This window comes from Cololabis saira, chromosome 17 (assembly GCF_033807715.1).
Source record: "Cololabis saira isolate AMF1-May2022 chromosome 17, fColSai1.1, whole genome shotgun sequence".
NCBI lineage: Eukaryota > Metazoa > Chordata > Actinopteri > Beloniformes > Belonidae > Cololabis > Cololabis saira.
Window position 1 is genome coordinate 17,557,514 of NC_084603.1, and position 19,148 is coordinate 17,576,661.

Sequence of the window (19,148 nt, forward strand, 5' to 3'; positions counted from 1 at the left end):
CTATATAAATCCAAGTCATTAGTATTATTATTATTTATATTTTTCCATCAATACAATAACTATAACTATCTCCACTCTTTTTTTAATTCCAGATTCCCATTAATACCACGAATGCACAGCCGTTAGGGAGGCAGCTGGTGGCCTTCACCAGCAGGGCCGCTCACTTCACGGATGTCATGGACGTCATCTTTGTCACTCACCTGGTGGAGAGGCTGACGAGACTGGTGGAGAAGCAGAAAGATGTAAGCCTGAAAAAAGATACTGAAACACCAGAGTTCACAATGATGGCTGTCTTATCCTGGCAGGACAACATGGCTCTACATTTACAAAGCATGAACCGCAGCAAGTTTGCATGTTGCAGAGTAAGGGCCAATCCCAATCCCCCCCCTACTTTCTACCATTCAAAATGAAGCCACAGGCGTAGGTCCTTGTAATGTTCCCTAGGGATTGGGACACCACTTGCTACGTCACTGTGTGGTTTACGTTCGGGTACGTAAGCGACTGCGTAGTTACGTTTGCACATACGTCACACCATATCAGGAAGCCCAGAGCTAGAAGCTGTTTTAATTTCAGTGCTGTTAATATGCCACTTTATTAAGTTTTAATATTTTTTCAGGCGTAAAAGTAACCGTTAAGATCCCCAACCTGGGCTCAGTTTATCCAAATAACGCCTGTTAAGAAATTTGATCTGATGTTTTCGGGGGATGAGAAGAGCCGCCGCCGATTTATGGTTCCGCGTTACACCGATGCAGAGCCTACGGCGTAGGGTACGGCGTACGGCGCGCGTCGCCGCGTAACCTACGGCACAGACTCTGCGTTAGTGTAACGCGGAACCATAAATCAGCCTTTATTCTGGCGAGATCTGAAGATACAACGCAACAACGAGCAAGCGAGTGATTATGTACATTCACTGAGTGAATATTATGAAAGCAAAATATATATTCCTCGCTAGAAATATAATCAAAACGCATTTTTATGCAGAAACTAACTCAAAATATTTATTTTATTCACTAAAAAATAAGAAATGTCCGCCATGTTTTTTTGTTTGATTCAGTCTGCAAATGATGACGTAAAGCATTCTGGGAAATTTTCTCAGGCCCTCGGTCGCGAAGTTTAGTATCTGAAATCCCTCGCTGTGAAGGTTTAGATTGATACACACTAGCCCTTGTTATGTCCACTAGCCCTACATGCAAAGAGGAATTGGGACACCACTACCCTCACGGGAACGCACAAAATTTAGGGGTAGTGCTGAAAAGTAGGACTAGGGGGGGATTGGGACTGGCCCTTATTGTCATGTGAAACTGCTAAAATGCACTCTAGTAAAACCACTGTGATCATGCAGTTGTTCATCCAGAGCTTCCTGCAAGGAAATGCTTTACAACCTCAATTTAGAAGATGTTGCAACGATAATAGAAAGATTTAAGAAAGAAGGAAAAGGCACAAAAGATAACAGAAAAAAACGTGTTAACTCAGGGCACTTCCTGTTTGTTTAAGTGCCATTTTAGGATGAATCTACAATTGTACTTGACAAAGTTCCTGAGGGATCGGAGCTCATCGGGGGTCCATCCTAAGTTTTACCTTTAATGCTCTTAGATTCCTCCAGATTCCTTGAATTATTGACTAATATTCTTCACTGAAAAATGAGAAATATGGATTTCCCATTTAATCTTTCTTTGAGAAACATTCCTTTTAAAAATTTCAAGGATCTTCACGAACAAAGAAGAGATCCTGTGCTTATCCGTGCTCCTCAGAGACTCCTCTTTTCATGGATGCTGCCTCTTTAATCACCTGTTGGCATCTTTTGTTTGAAGTAACATCACTAGTTCTTCTTTCATCTTTCAACCAGCTCTAAATTGCCCCCATAACAACCTTTTTTTTTTGGAGTGCATTGCAGACCTGAAATACAAAGAAACAGAAGTCAAAGTAAACTCGGGAACAGTTTATTTTCTAATTCAGAATGAATGAGATGTGACAAGTAGCTCATTTAAAAGTTGGTTTAACCCTTGTGCTGTCTTCAGGTCAAGGAAGGATGAAGAGAAGAAGGGAGGAAGGAAGGAAGGAAGGAAGGAAGGAAGGAAGGAAGGAAGGAAGGAAGGAAGGAAGGAAGGAAGGAAGGAAGGAAGGAAGGAAGGAAGGAAGGATGGAAGGAAGGAAGGAAGGAAGGAAGGAAGGAAGGATGGATGGAAGGAAATAAGGGATGAAGGGATAAAAGAAGGAAGGGAGGAAGGAATGAAGGAATGAATGAATGAATGAAGGAAGGAAGGAAGGAAGGAAGGAAGGAAGGAAGGAAGGAAGGAAGGAAGGAAGGGATGAAGGGATGAAGGGATGAAGGAAGGAAGGAAGGGAGAAAAGGAAGGAAGGAAGGAAGGAAGGAAGGAAGGAAGGAAGGAAGGAAGGAAGTAAGGAAGGAAGGAAGGAAGGAAGGAAGGAAGAAAAGGAAGGGAAGAAGGAAGTAAAGAGCAGGAGGAAAGAAGGAAGGGAAAAAAGAAGGAAGGAAGGAAATAAGGGATGAAGGGATAAACGAAGGATGGAAGGAAGGAAGGATGGGATAAAAGGAAGGGAGAAAGGAAGGAAGGAAGGAAGGAAGGAAGGAAGGAAGGAAGGAAGGAAGGAAGGAAGGAAGGAAGGAAGGAAGGAAGGAAGGAAGGAAGGAAGGAAGGAAGGAAGGAAAGAAAGGAAGGGAGGAAGGAAGGAAGGAAGGAAGGAAGGAAGGAAGGAAAGAGGAAGGGAAGAAGGAAGGAGAAAAGAAGGACAGGAGAATTAGGTCATTTTGACCCAAAGACAGTAATTAATTAATTCAATTTCTCCAGAGCCGTATGTGAGCAAACAGGAATGAACTTTTCAGCGGATCCGAGTCTAGAAAAAAGCGATGAAGGCAACGTGAGTTCTGCTTCCAGTCCTTCAGTCAGTTCCAGACAACTCACCTGAGTAGCTCATAGCGTTTCTTCCGGCTTATGTCAACTCTGAGAGCCACGGTTGTGAAGACGCATCACTTTCCCGGGGAAGACCGTGCATTCGCCCTATTGAACTTCTGTGACCGGAGGCACACGGACAGTTTTACATCATGTTGAAGCTCGGGGGGTTTGTAAAAGGAATGGTTTTGAGCCCAGGAAATGAGAAGAATCAATATCAGCTCTCACTTGAGCAATTACTCATCATAGGTCACTTGGGAAGAGATATTATTAGAAGATACTTCCAGCTTTATCATTCCTAGGACAAAGCCTGTGAGACCAACCTCATTCAGCGAGTAAAGAACAGTCACATTAAGGACAATGAAATGTGCAGTAAGTAAATAGTGAACTGGTGTCCCAAAGAAGCGATTACGCCCCACTGGAGATGTTAATCTAAATTAAATCTCTCTTTAATGAATGAGAGCCACAATTGTCTCCCTCACAATTCTGACTTGAGATTATAAATGTAGCCATTGTGGTGGATGTGATTGATGCACGCGACAAAGTCTGTCTCTTTGGGGTTTTGTGTGCAGTCTCTAGTAATCCTGTGTGACTATTGCTCTGTATATTTGCAGTACTGGAGTTGAGGGGGGATGAGGGGTGATGGCACCCCCCCTGAAATAAAAACGGTCAAAATCCCCCCCCCCCCCGTAAAACTACCATCCCCCTTTTCCATCCCTTATGTCATTTCATCAATGAATGTGGTTTTACTGCTATTTCAACATTTAGAGTCATTACCAGAAAAATAACACCAGAAAAATATCTTTTTCTGGACTATTTTCACCCGTTTCAAGTCAATTTTCACTTGAAATAAGTAGAAAAGTAGAAAGTTTTGGGTTTGGGTGAGCTCACACTGCAAAAACTCAAAATCTTACCAGGAATATTTGTCTTTCTAGTTAAAATGTAATTTTGTCAAAAAATCTCATTACAGTCATTACCAGAAAAATAACTTATTTGACAATTTTCACCTGTTTCAAGTAGATTTTCACTTGAAATAAGTAGAAAAATCTGCCAGTGGGACAAGATTTTATCTTCTCTGTCATGGTTCGGCTGGCTGAGGACCCAAATGCAGGAGAGCAGGAGCCAGGAGTTGAAAAAACCAAGGATTTATTAATCAAAAAACAAGAACTAAATGCGCTGCAGAGCAGGATTAACAAGAACCAGGATCAAAAACCAGAGGAGACATCGAGGGACAAACAGTACGGAACGACAGGGAACAAGGGAATGACAATACCAGATATACACAGGGGATAACGAGACACAACGAGACACAGGTGCAGACAATCAGGGCAGATGGGACACAGGCGGGACAGAACTGAAACTCAAACTGGGAGGGAAGTGTCAAACCCTGACATTCTCATTACAAGCAAAAAAATCTTGTTCCACTGGCAGATTTTTCTACTTATTTCAAGTGAAAATCTACTTGAAACAGGTGAAAATTGTTGTTTTTTTCCAGTGATGAGTCTTGTTTTAAGTGTAGTGAGATTTTCTTTTACTAAAATGAGACATTTTAACTAGAAATAAGACAAATATTCTTGTTAAGATTGTGAGTTTTTGCAATGATCCATTTTACTTATCCTGTGAAGGACAGAGTATTATTGATAAGTTCAGAAAAGTGTTTTTTATTGTTGTGTTTTGATGTATTTGATGTAAGCCCAGTGGATATTTAAAGCTTACAGAAGGCTGCATTTAACTGCTGCTATGTCATTCCTGCAGTATTTCTGCAGGTGTTTTGGTCACTGCTATTATTTGTAATATATTATCTTATTTGTAATCAGCACAAATTATCTGTCCCCATATGATAAAATCCACCATCCCCCCTGATTTCTTTTTACAACTGGAGTACTGTATATTTGTGTCTGCTTGTGCATCCTCAGTTGGGGGACTATATATCAGACGTGGCCAGTAACATGATGCTGGTGGAAGAGCATGTGTTGTGGATGGCTCAGAACGAGGCCCGGGCCTGCACTCGCATCGTCCAGTGTGTGGAGCGCATCGCCGACCTGGCGCTGACCGGAGACAATCAGGTCATTTCTAAGGTACGTGATGGACTACCGAACACTTAAACCATTGCATTGTATTTTATTGTCCTCTGTATCATGAGCTGCGTCAGCAATTATTTGATAGGTGTAAGAATTTGGATTTGATGTGGGTAAGCGATGCTGAGAGGCTCAAATAGATTTTTGATTATAAAGTATTTGCACTTGCTGACTCTCTAGAGCAGGGGTAGGCAACCCTGGTCCTCGAGTGCCACTGTCCTGCATGTCTTCGATGCTACCCTGCTTCAGCACACCGTGATAAAATTACCTGTGTCATCAACAGAATTGTGCAGACCTGGATGACAAGCTGATGGCGATGATTAATTAGAATCACGTGTGTTAAAGCAGGGTAGCATCTAAAACATGCAGGACAGTGGCACTCGAGGACCAGGGTTGCCGACCCCTGCTCTAGAACAGGGGTCGGCAACCCACGGCTCTTTAGCGCCGCCCTAGTGGCTCCTGGAGCTTTTTAGAAATGTTATTACCTTGTTACCTTTTTTTCTTCTTTTTTTTTCTTTTTTCTTTTTTTTCTCTTTTTTTCTCTTTTTTTCTTTTTTCCTTTTTTTCTTTTTTCTCATTTTTTCTTCCTTTTTCCTTTCCTTTTTAATCTCGACATTTCAACTTTCACGAAATTCTGACTATTTCCTCGACATTTCGACTTTGTTGTCAACATTTCGACTTTTTTCTCGACATTTAGACCTTTTTCCCCAACATTTCAACTTTTTTCTCGACATTTCAACTTTTTTTATCGACATTTCGACTTTTTTCTCAACATTTCGACTTTTTTCTCGAAAATTTTGACTTTTTTCTCAAGATTGTACTTCAACATTAATCTTGACATTTCAACTTTTCTCTCGAAATTTCGACTTTTTTCTCGACATTTCGACTTTTCTATCGACATTTCGACTTTTTTCTCGACATTTCGACTTTTCTATCGACATTTCGACTTTTTTCTCAAGATTGCCATTTGCCTTCATTCTAAGGCTTATACATACAAGACTTTTCATGTTTTGCGGCTCCAGACATATTTGTTTTTTGTGTTTTTGGTCCAATATGGCTCTTTCAACATTTTGGGTTGCAGACCCCTGATCTAGAGAAAGTGTGGGATAAACGAAGAAAAGTAACATATATGTAAAAATATCCATTCTGGTTTTTGTTGGAGAAATAAATATGAAGTATTTTTATTTTATTTATGTATTTTTTTAATTTTGATTTATTTATTTGGTTTTCCCGGTGTACATTGTGCAGCTCCCAATTAAGTGCGTGTGATATTGTGTATTGATGATTTCCTGTTTCTGGTGTCTTATAATCCTGTAAGGGATGGGTCTTTGGACATGACACAAAAATAAAATTAATTAATTAATTAATTCATTCATTCATTCATTCATTCATACACCCGCCCTCAAGGCGGCACTCAGCCAGGGCAAAGGTTGATTATCACACTAAATGCTCCGTAGCTTTACTTTTTCCCGTGGCTCAGAATAATCAGAAGTTAATTTGGCTCCAGCAGATAACTAGAATAATGTGAGAGAAAGATAAATTGCTTCGTCTCTTTGTTTCTTCTCGCTTCTGCTATTTTCTTCTCCCCGCCGTCACTGGGGATAAAAGCATCTGCTAAATGACTAATTTAAAAAGTTTCTGCCCTCCTTTTTCCCACCCCTTCCTCCAACCCTTATCTCCTTCCCCCCTAATCTTCCGTAGGTGTCCGCTAACATCGCTCTGGAGGCCTTTCTGATCAGGCCGTCCAACTTCCTGGGTTTGTCCTGCACGGTGGTGCAGTGGTCCCCGGCGTCCCAGTCGTCCCCGGCGTCCCCGGCGTCCGCCGCCTCCCCTCTCCCTCACGGCCAGCTCCACCCGGACAAGGACAGGAGCCGGGAGCGCGACGCCATGCAGGAGTCGCTGCTGAATTTCAAATGCCACACAGTCAACAACAGCGGCTCGCCCGCCAGCCAGCTCAGCAAGGTGAGTGAGGTCGGCGGGAACGAGCGGCGTGTAAATCTCAACCGTCAAATGTGCCGATAAAATCTTCTGCTGGTCTGAGTCGGCAGAATTCACCAGATCTAGCCAGGGTGAGGAAATAACAGTCCGACTCAGACTTTCTTTTTTTTGAACATTCTTTTTATTATAGAGGGAACGCGCATGAAGTCATAGATGCGACTTCACAGCGGGTTACGCCCACTGAGTGTCAGAAAGACTGAGTGTCAGAAAGACTGAGTGTCAGAAAGACTGAGTGTCAGAAAGACTGAGTGTCAGAAAGACTGAGTGGCAGAAAGACTGAGTGGCAGCGTAAACTTTCAGTTTGAGCAACTGGAAAACATCTAAAATGGGAAAGAGCTGTTGTGTGATCGACTGTACTCATAGATTTAGCAAGAAATCGGAGTTATCGTTTTACAGACTGCCGAAAAATAATCTTAAGAGAGACAAATGGATCGCTGCAATTCACAGAAACAACTGGATTCCAGGCACCGAAACGTGGATTTGTGGTTCCCATTTTGTATCAGGTAATGTTGGATTTTTGGGTAGCTAACGTTAAACGGTCAAATCATAATGTTCGGTGTCCTCATCACTTTAATTTCTACAACAAATCCTGCCTTGAAGTCGGACCAAGCGTCAAGACTTTTGTAAGCCTTCAAGCTTTGCTTTGTGTATTTCGCCGGCGTAGAAATTAAGTACATATAAATATCAGGAAACTCGATTCATGGCCAAATATTAATGTCCATGGACCACTGGTTCTTTGTAACTGTACGGGTCACTGTCAAGTCCAACTGCCTTTAATTAAAGCCGATAATCGGCTGTTATCCCGTCTTCTCCACTAGTTGCAGACATGTTTGCAACTCAATGTGAGTAAGGGGGCTGGTCCAGTGGGAAAGTGACGTCAATGCAGACCCTCCATACATTTTCAAAATTATACATGTCCGGTCCAGTATATATACAAATAACTTGAACTATATAGCAGATCCAGAATACATAGTGTACACATCAATGATTCCTAAGGTCCTCAGTGAATCCAGCATTTCAGGCAGTTCCCAGGTACTCCAACACTTTGCCAAATGTTGCTGTAAAAAGGCTCCTCTGACCACTAATTCCAAATCTCAGTCTTTCCAAAGAAATATAGTCGGCTATCAACAACTTCCACAAATGTGTTGAGGGAGCTTCTTCTCCCAACCACTTAGTCATAATAGCTTTTCGGCCCAACATAAGCAAAAACTGTAAAGTGTTTTTACGCCGTCTTAGTGATTCAGGGATACATCCCAGTAGACATAGTAGTGGGTTTGGTTGTAATTGTTGTTCGATTATCACACTAACCTCATCACATACAGTTTGCCAGAAACGTTGAATCTTTTCACATTCCCAAAGACAATCTTGTTCCTAAATTAGTCTGACAGTTTGGAGAGGCCCCTGCTGTATATTTACTACACATATATGGAGATATATAGACATTTTGTAGAATATTATATCCCACTCAGACTTTTTTGAAACCACGTCTAGCAGAGGTGTAGGAGAAGAAGGAGAGACGTACGAGCAGAGGAGAAAGAGTGTAAAACACGGGAACAGCTCTCGGGCAGCATCGACTGAACTCTCTAACATCATGCGATTGAAGGCGATCCATCGTGGCGAGCTGTCAGCTTGTTTGTGTTGGCTTGTATGCGATAGATCAGCGCGTGATGGTCGGGGTTGTATTGGGGGCAGGACCGGCCAAAACAGGGCAGCAATTTGAGAGGAAGTGTATGAAGATCAATCTCTTGTGATGGATATGACGGCCTTGTGTACTTGAAGCTTTATATCAGCTAAACCCCAACCGTAGGGTTTGTTTTGGATGTCCCAAATGACAGATAGATGTGGGCACACTCCATCTGTGTACAGCAGAAAAAAAAAAACACTTAACTTCCCTGGCATTAGATGTGCAACACTTAAACAGTTTGCAGCCTCTGTAATTCACTCCACAGATGAATTTATGGGCGTACACATGCACATCTCTATGCAGCATCACTAAAATGTGTGTATTTTTATTAACTTTCCTGCTATAAAGTTTTATCACCAAATACAGCACTTAGTTGTAGCTTGCATGCATGTATGGTTCAGATGGACCGCTGTTTAAAAGTTTTAGACTCTAAAATGAAGGTGAGAATGGATCAGAAAAACCATAGCATGGATAGTTTTTATTCATCAATTAAGAACAGATAAAGTGCGTCAACTGTGTGGTTAAACTCAGGACTCTGTAGAGGCCTCGCCATCTGTCACAGGACTGTTGCTACAGGCTTTTATGGCTCTGGCCTTCACACGGTAACCTTGAACGAACGTATCCCAGCATGCTGGCATTTCACTACAGATCATCGTACAATATTTCTTTGAAAAGGAGTGGAGCAATTAATTAAAACAATAAAGAATCTGAGCCAGATTCTGGGGAAAGAAAATCAGGTTTTACCACCTTTCCCTCTTTTTCAAAGTGTGAGTAAAACTGAATCACTGGTGTTTGTTTTGTCTGTCTGGGACACTGCAATAAAACTGGCAAAGAAGGAAACATAATTTCTAGATATGAACTGCTCATTCCAAGGTAATGAAAACACAAGCGTCTTGCTTTGCTGCTCTTCAGACTGTTATTGAGGACGTTTGGCTGTCTGTCTGTAGCTGTTTTCCTGAGACAGTAATAAAAAAGGTTCAAGATACAAAACAACCTACAGAAGATCCAGAATTATCGTTTTTTTTATGAGAATCTAATTAATATTGTTGTGCATTGACTCTTTACATCCCAATAAATGACTGGTAGTTGGAGCTTAAACTTTCTTACTGTACTTTGGGGAGCATTATATTCATTTGAAATAAAAGTGAGAGTAGACAGATGATGGGAGATAAGGGAACTGTTGCTTCTTGTGCTGTCTTCGGGTCAAGGAAGGAAGGAAGGAAGGAAGGAAGGAAGGAAGGAAGGAAGGAAGGAAGGAAGGAAGGAAGGAAGGAAGGAAGGAAGGAAGGAAGGAAGGAAGGAAGGAAGGAAGGAAGGAAGGAAGGAAGGAAGGAAGGAAGGAAGGAAGGAAGGAAGGAAGGAAGGAAGGGAGGGAGGGAGGGAGGGAGGGAGGGAGGGAGGGAGGGAGGGAAGGAGAGAGCAGGAGGAAGGAAGGAAGGGGGAAGAGAGAAAACAAGGAAAGTAAGAAGGAAGGGAAAAAGAAGGAATGAGGAAAGGAAGGAAGGAAGGAAGGAAGGAAGGAGAGAGCAGGAGGAAGGAAGGAAGGAAGGAAGGAAGGAAGGAAGGAAGGAAGGAAGGAAGGAAGGAAGGAAGGAAGGAAGGAAGGAAGGAAGGAAGGAAGGAAGGAAGGAAGGAAGGAAGGAAGGAAGGAAGGAAGGAAGGAAGGAAGGAAGGGAGGGAGGGAGGGAGGGAGGGAGGGAGGGAGGGATGAAGGAAGGAGAGAGCAGGAGGAAAGAATGAAGGAAGAGAGGAAGGAGAAAGCAGGAGGAAAGGAGGAAGGGAGGGAGGGAGGGATGAAGGAAGGAAGGAAGAGAGGAAGGAGAAAGCAGGAGGAAAGAAGGAAGGAAGGAAGGGAGGGATGGAGGGATGAAGGAAGGAAGGAGAGAGCAGGAGGAAAGAATGAAGGAAGAGAGGAAGGAGAAAGCGGAAGGGAGGGATGGAGGGATGAAGGAAGGAAGGAGAGAGCAGGAGGAAAGAATGAAGGAAGAGAGGAAGGAGAAAGCAGAAGGAAGGAAGGGAAAAAAGAAGGAAGGAAGGAAGGAAGGAAGGAAGGAAGGAAGGAAGGAAGGAAGGAAGGAAGGAAGGAAGGAAGGAAGGGAGAAAACAAAGAAAGAAGGAAGGAAGGAAAGAGGAAGGGAAGAAGGAAGGAAAGAGCAGGAGGAAATAAGGAAGGAAGGGGGAAAAAGAAGGAACAAAGGAAGGAAGGAACAAAAAAAAGGAAAGGAAGAAGGAAGGAGAGAGCAAGAGGAAATAAGGATAGGCAAATTAGGTCATTTTGACCCAAAGACAGTACAAGGGTTAAACTTTCTTAACTACTTTGGGGAGCATTCTATTCATTTGAAATAAAAGTGAGAGTAGACAGATGATGGGAGATAAGGGAACTGTTGCTTCTTGTGCTGTCTTCGGGTCAAGGAAGGAAGGAAGGAAGGAAGGAAGGAAGGAAGGAAGGAAGGAAGGAAGGAAGGAAGGAAGGAAGGAAGGAAGGAAGGAAGGAAGGAAGGAAGGAAGGAAGGAAGGAAGGAAGGAAGGAAGGAAGGAAGGAAGGAAGGAAGGAAGGAAGGAAGGAAGGGAGGGAGGGAGGGAGGGAGGAGGGAGGGAGGGAGGGAGGGAAGGAGAGAGCAGGAGGAAGGAAGGAAGGGGGAAGAGAGAAAACAAGGAAAGTAAGAAGGAAGGGAAAAAGAAGGAATGAGGAAAGGAAGGAAGGAAGGAAGGAAGGAAGGAGAGAGCAGGAGGAAGGAAGGAAGGAAGGAAGGAAGGAAGGAAGGAAGGAAGGAAGGAAGGAAGGAAGGAAGGAAGGAAGGAAGGAAGGAAGGAAGGAAGGAAGGAAGGAAGGAAGGAAGGAAGGAAGGAAGGGAGGGAGGGAGGGAGGGAGGGAGGGAGGGAGGGATGAAGGAAGGAGAGAGCAGGAGGAAAGAATGAAGGAAGAGAGGAAGGAGAAAGCAGGAGGAAAGGAGGAAGGGAGGGAGGGAGGGATGAAGGAAGGAAGGAAGAGAGGAAGGAGAAAGCAGGAGGAAAGAAGGAAGGAAGGAAGGGAGGGATGGAGGGATGAAGGAAGGAAGGAGAGAGCAGGAGGAAAGAATGAAGGAAGAGAGGAAGGAGAAAGCGGAAGGGAGGGATGGAGGGATGAAGGAAGGAAGGAGAGAGCAGGAGGAAAGAATGAAGGAAGAGAGGAAGGAGAAAGCAGAAGGAAGGAAGGGAAAAAAGAAGGAAGGAAGGAAGGAAGGAAGGAAGGAAGGAAGGAAGGAAGGAAGGAAGGAAGGAAGGAAGGAAGGAAGGAAGGAAGGGAGAAAACAAAGAAAGAAGGAAGGAAGGAAAGAGGAAGGGAAGAAGGAAGGAAAGAGCAGGAGGAAATAAGGAAGGAAGGGGGAAAAAGAAGGAACAAAGGAAGGAAGGAACAAAAAAAAGGAAAGGAAGAAGGAAGGAGAGAGCAAGAGGAAATAAGGATAGGCAAATTAGGTCATTTTGACCCAAAGACAGTACAAGGGTTAAACTTTCTTAACTACTTTGGGGAGCATTCTATTCATTTGAAATAAAGGTGAGAGTAGACAGATGATGGGAGATAAGGGAACTGTTGCTTCTTTAAGGTTTTCATTAAGCCAGGGCAGGGTTCGGGGATTCCAGGATGATATCATATTTGCAGAAATTTGAAACAAAATGTCAACAAAACGCTGGGAGCGAGACCCTCCCTCCCCGTCCCCATCATGAACTCTGCAGGCCTGCAACCCTCTGACCTGCTGCATGTTCACAAATACGAACCCTCCCCCTGTCGGTGTCCGCCTGCAGCTACTCTCTTTACTCAGGATCTTTCATTTTCCACCGATGTTTCCAGATATGATTCCTTAGGCAATAAAAGGTTAGCTCCAGGAACTGCAGACATGGCTCCAGCAGAGGTTTTTTTTTTTTTTTTTTTAACTTTAATACAAAGAATGTACAGATCAAGGCAGGGTGAAAAAGGTATACAATTAGGAAATAATTACAGCAACGATGGTGAAGATAACAGATTCACGCAAGAAACAAAAACAAACAAAAAGCACAAGGACAGCAAGGTACAATAAAATCCAGATTCTTGTTCAGTTTCAGTTTCTTTCTTTCTTCAACCCTATTCATATTATCAATCTTTTTCATAGATTTAAAGTAGTTGGTAAAAAAAAGTAAAACATATAGTATAGGAGGGAGTATGAATATGATATTTACCCAAAATAATCACCAGGTTGATAATGTTCAAATTTTTAGAATCCAAGTTATCCATATAATAGATAACATCATTGTAAGTAAAAACAGGAATTTTGTCAATTTTTAAAGATAACCAATTATGAATGTCACACCAAAAAGACTTTGTAAAAGAGCAATTGAAAAAAAAAAGATGCTCAATGGTCTCCACTCCATTATCTATCTGAGGGGACATTGCCCCATTTTTAACATGCTTTTAGCCTCAAATTAGTTGTTTTCGAAGGTATTAAATTCCGTATATTATTTTGCAGATTTATTTTTATTTTTTTCCCAAATTTTTATTTCCTAGTTTAAGGGACGTCTCCCGTCGACTAAGAGTCTTCTAAGAAATTATTTTAGGAATAAGTTTCAACTTAACCGTTTATCTACTATTTTAGCAAGATTATTTCAGCCATCTCAAGTTTCTTTTTTGACAGATTGGTTTTAGCGCTGATCTTGAGTGAACAATCGAAACTTTACTTCCCAATGTTGGAAAACCGCAACATTGTCAATAAACAGTTTCAGTCATGAACATTAGAAAAAAACATTGGACAAGACAACCATTAGAAAAAACAGACAGACAAAATCCCATTCCCCTAGATCTATCAAGAGGAGTGTCTCTTACGTCAGCTACCCCTCCTGGCAGCTGACGGGGAAACCCGTCACCGGGCCTCGGATCGGCGCAGGACCATAGCCTTGTCGCTGAAATCAGCACGGCTGCTTGACCCTATGTAGTGCCAACCCCACACGAGTAAACGTGTACGTTTTACCATCAAAACAAAAGCAAACCAAAATTGACAGGATGCACTGGAACGCTGAAAAAAAAACCGTTCTACCGGAACCTGAGACAGAATAGTACGTATTTTCCGCACTATAAGGCGCACCGCATTATAAGGCGCACTAAATATATGTACACACTGTATATGTCCTATAGTGGCTGGGGTTGAATTACGTATCTACCTGATGGAGCTGCGCTACAGGAAATGCTACAAAATCCTACAACAAATGCAAAAAAAAACAAGAAGAAAAGTACTGTATGTCAAACTTTATTAATAAAATAAAAACCAGCTTTGCTCCGTCTTGTCAACGTCGCCATTTTGCGAGTCAGCGTTGCTGCTGTTGTCTTGAACGTCTGTGACGATTCCTGACATTTTTAGCGCCATTACTTTGGCGACATAAACTACATTACCCACAATCCCACTGACTACAGTAACAGAAATTACCGTAATGATCATATATAAGGCGCACTGCATTATAAGGCACACTGCTGGTGTTTGAGAAAATTAAAGGCTTTTAGGTGCGCCTTATAGTGCGGAAAATACGGTATATTGGATTCAGGTCGAATCCTTTTCACTTCTGGTCCATTTATATCACTTCATCTTATTTGTACCTCATTTTTAATTAACTGTGAATGAAGCGTTCCAGTCTGGCATGTGATGCAAGAGTTTTCCTGCTGCAGAATAAAACAAAAAGTATAAATCAGCCCCTGCAACAGCGTTCTAACAGCCGAAAGTATTATAATGAAGCCTTTAACTCTCTAAAAGTTCGGCATCTGCTGCTGCCGTCTATTAAATTAAACTTTTCGTCAAGGTTGTCGTGTATTATTCAGAACGCTGCCATAGATCCAAGTTTTTCATCTTTTACACCTTCGCCACATGGTGGTTTTTCATGTATGATTTTAACCTGAGGGAGCATTTCCACCTGTGAACCAATGGGTAGCAAGTTCTATCTCATGTTGCCCGTAGCAACATGTTAACTGTCTAAACTCTGCAAAATCACAGACTCAACTCAAGTGTGTGGACTTGTTTCGTTTGCTTCATAGTGACAGTCTCTACTGCTGCTTTGCTTCTCTCTGTCTTTATTCTGGTGCAGACATTGGTGCGTGCATGCGTGCATGTGTGCGTGCACTTTTCTGTTATATTATTATTGCATGGATACATTTAAACTGTGGCTGGTGATGATGTTTCCATCATCAGCGTAAATCTGAGGAGAGTTCTCAGTTCAGATTTCATCTTTTTAAAACACAGATCTTATATTTTTAAGGGAGAAAAATGTTGAAAGCTATTTGGAATCTTTTTTTTTGGTTCATTTTTCTTGACATAAACTGTCATAACAAATCAGATTCTGAAGCTTCAGGCCATAAATATGCTGTATTTAAAGAATCAAAGCATCAAGTGTAGGCACTGCCGTGGCAGTAGATAAACTACAGCTCACTCAGCGGAGACAATACCAACAATGTGCTAGGTGTTAAGTGCAAACGCAGTACAGAGAGAGAGAGGGAAATAAGAAAACACTATTTAGTGTGTAAAGAGATTAATTTGATTTACAGAAAACCGCCATGAGTTTGAAGCATACAGACAAACACGTGTCACGGCTTCATTCGAGGTGTTCCTACTGGGCTCAGATAAGACGAGGCGTGAGTATAAACAGCAGCTATTCTGAAGTGAGAGTAAAAGCCTTTTGTGTAAAGCTTGTTCAGAGCGTGAATATTGTGCATAATAAAACCATCGGGGATACTTTTATCAGGAAACAAGAACCAAAAAGATCAGCCGGTCTGATACCGGCTCAGGTTCACAGATACGAACCTTACACCACCAGCTGATTCTCAACAGAAGAACACAATGAAAAGATTAAAAAAAAGTTTAAATATCGTTAAGGTAAGACATTAGTTATCATTAACCCTTGTGCTGTCTTCGGGTCAAGGAAGGAGGAAGGGAAGAAGGGAAGAAAGAAGGAAGGAAGGAAGAAAGAAAAGAAGGAAAGAAGGAAGGGAAAAAGAAGGAAGGGAGAATATAAGGAAGGGAGGGAGGAAGGAAAGAAGGAAGGGAGAAGGAAGGGAGAAAACAAGGAAAGAAGGAAGGAAGGGGGAAAAGAGGAAGGAAGGAAGGAAGGAAGGAAGGAAGGAAGGAAGGAAGGAAGGAAGGAAGGAAGGAAGGAAGGAAGGAAGGAAGGAAGGAAGGAAGGAAGGAAGGAAGGAAGGAAGGAAGGAAGGAAGGGAGAAAACAAGGAAAAAAGGAAGGATGGAAGGAAGGGAGATGGAAGGAAGCATGGAAGGGAGTAAGGAAGGAAGGAAATAAGGGAGTAAGGAAGGAAGGAAATAAGGGAGTAAGGAAGGAAGGGAGATGGAAGGAAGGAAGGAAGGAAGGAAGGAAGGAAGGAAGGAAGGAAGGAAGGAAGGAAGGAAGGAAGGAAGGAAGGAAGGAAGGAAGGAAGGAAGGAAGGAAGGAAGGAAGGAAGGAAGGAAGGAAGGAAGAAAAGAGCAGGAAGAAAAGAGCAGGAGGAAAAGAGCAGGAGGAAAGAAGAATAGGATAATTAGGTCATTTTGACTCAAAAACAGTACAAAGGTTAAAGCAGTGGTATCAGTTTTGATTATTTTTCTATGTCAAGCAGTCGAAGCACTCTTATGTACAGGAAATGCTCTGGAATAATTATCAGCACGTAAATGTGACAATAATTAGTTACTGTAAACCATGTTTTATGTCCTCTTCTATGAACACGGCACATGTTTTAGAGGTTATGAGTGTTTGGGGCGTATTTCCAGCATCTGGTTCAACTTCCCGTCGACTTCCGTGCAGCTTTGGCTCGTGTTTTCAGGCAGCTGGATCACGTCGCAGCTCACAGTGAATTTCAGTGGTGGAATACGTTTTCCTGTCAGCTCTTTGTCAGATTGTTAATTTGCCAGTTAGGAACCAGATGGGTTTAATCCAGGGGTCGGCAACCCAACATGTTGAAAGAGCCATATTGGACCAAAAACACAAAAAACAAATATGTCTGGAGCCGCAAAAAATGAAAAGTCTTGTATAAGTCTTAGAATGAAGACAACACATGCTGCATGTCTCTATCTTAGTTATAACTGAGGGAAGATTTTTTTTTTTCATTATGCACTTCGAGAAAAAAGTCGAAATGTCGAGAAAAAAGTCGAAATGTTGAGAAAAAAGTTGAAATATCGAGAAAAAAGTCGAAATGTCGAGATTAACAAAGGAAGAAAAAAAGGAAAAAAAGAAGAAAAAAAAAGAAGAAGAAAAAAGAAAAAGATAAAAAAGAAAAAAAACAAGAGAAAAAAGGAAAAAAAAAGAAGACAAAAAAGGAAATTAAAGAAAAGAGAAAAAAAGAAGAGAAAAAATGAAAAAAAAGGTCAAACATTTTTGAAAAAGCTCCAAGAGCCACTACGGCCGAGCTAAAGAGCTGCATGCGGCTCTAAAGCCGTGGGTTGCTGACCCCCGGTTTAATCCGTATGCTAAAGTACCTTTCCAAGCAGAATGCAAGAATGTTTTTTTTTTTTCCAAACCATTTTGTGCATCCCCACGCTGCTGTGACTGGACGGTTACTTCCATACTGATACGACAAATATCTCCAACCATTCTGGAGAATTTAATCTTTTTGATGAGTTGAAGGGATGGTTGTGACTATGAAGCGGGGTTTTAGTAAAAACATCACATTTCAATGTTTAACACTGGCCAGGAGGAGTTCACTGAATATGAAAACTATTACTCTGTATACTTGAAACATATTTTACTGATAACAACTACACATTTGTCCTTTTTTTAAAGGTTTGAATCAAGCACATTGTGCCTGGGATGCAATGTTTTAAGTAACAGCCTCTTAAGTTAAAAAACTAAAAAAAAAAAACAAGTACCCAGGTGTGTCCAGGATCATTACGACTTAGGGTTTGTAGCAGGATATGTATTTTTTTTAGCAATGTTTATTTTGTTAGTGTGACTTCTTTTGACAGTTTTATATACCCGACCTTGAGAAATGGTGTTGTATGATAATCACACACTCACCAACCTGCACCCATTACTGTCTCGTCTTTTCTTTCCTACTTTATCACGTTCCACTTTTGGTGATCTTAGTCCGTTTTCAAGAGAGATCAATAAAATATAGTACACTACCAAGAAGGCTGGTGAAGGAAAGATTAAAATGCATATATGCAGCTTTAGGTTTCACCAAACTTGGTATTAACCATTAATATATATGCAGACAAGGAGAAAAAAAATGTAAGATAATACATTTATATTTATTTTCAATTTTGTCTCCTGCCCACAGAGATTCTTCCACATTCTTTACATGTTTTGATAATATAATGTACCATAGAGATATTTGATCTGGAGCCGCAAAAAATGAAAAGTCTTTTATCAGCCTTAGAATGAAGACAAATGAGGAAAGTCAAATTTTCGAGAAAAAAGTCGAAATGTCGAGAAAAATGTCAAAATATTCGAGAAAAAAGTCGAAATGCTGAGAAAAAAGTTGAAATTTCGAGAAAAAAGTTGAAATGAGAATGAAAAAAAGAGAAAAAAAGGAAATTTTTGAAAAAGCTCCAGGAGCCACTAGGGCAGCGCTAAAGAGCCGCGGGTTGCCGACCCCCGCACTAACCCAAATCAATATCGGAATCAAATCGAATTTGATCTAATCAAAGCGTGATAAATGATTCTGAATCTTAAGAATTGGAATCGAATTGATTCGTTGATCCAAAATCACTCCTTGAATCTTGTTTTCCAAGATCCACCCTGGATGTGACAGCAGCAGGTCCTGCGGTTGCAGGGTAGAGTTTACAGGTGACTCTTTGTTTAAAAACCCCAGTGAAACTTGAATCTCTTCTGGCAACAAGGAAAATAGGTGAATAACTTTCGAATGATAATGAACATTAATTATGTTTTTTTTTATACATTTCTCTTTGGTTTACTCTGTATACATATGACTTTGTTTTCTCCAATGTCACCAATGTATAAAATACGCACAAAAGGACATAAAAGGACATAAAAATATTTCTGAAAAATGTCTCTTTTAATATGAGACCAACATTTTTTTTTAACATTTTTACTTTAACAACCTGTCGGAGTAGATTAAATGTTGAGTAATGATATAATAATAAGGAATTAAATCATTTCCTGTGTTTGTCACCAGTGTATAAAAAACACAAAAAATATTCAAGACATTGATAAATTATTCCTAACAATGTCTTATTAATGATTCATTCGCAAATATAATTTTTACAACTGCATAATTTCAAAGCAGACAAAGTGTTGTGTCCCCCCAGAGATCTCTGGCCCCCCCAGGGGGGGGAGGACCCCAGGTTGGGAGACACTGATCCAAATCACCAACTTTTCTCAGTTGTGAGAATTAGCAGTAGAAGGTGGATGAATAAGGATAGATAAGGGAGGAGGAGCCTGATATAAGACCAGTCCTGACAACATACAGTTCCTTCTGTGCTTGTCTACAATCCAGATCTGCAAGAACCAAAGCAGGTGCATCAGCTGTGCTTTTCTG

The 19,148-nt window shown here is 41.3% G+C and overlaps 1 protein-coding gene across 1 annotated transcript in view; it reads left to right on the forward strand.

The window, feature by feature from the left end:
• LOC133464113 (adhesion G protein-coupled receptor A3) overlaps window positions 1–19,148 on the forward strand; it is a 388,915-nt gene that overhangs the window by 172,627 nt on the left and 197,140 nt on the right. Inside the window, 3 exon segments of the mRNA XM_061746099.1 lie at window positions 93–242; window positions 4,829–4,990; window positions 6,692–6,952. Of these exon segments, the coding sequence (XP_061602083.1) occupies window positions 93–242; window positions 4,829–4,990; window positions 6,692–6,952 (573 nt within the window).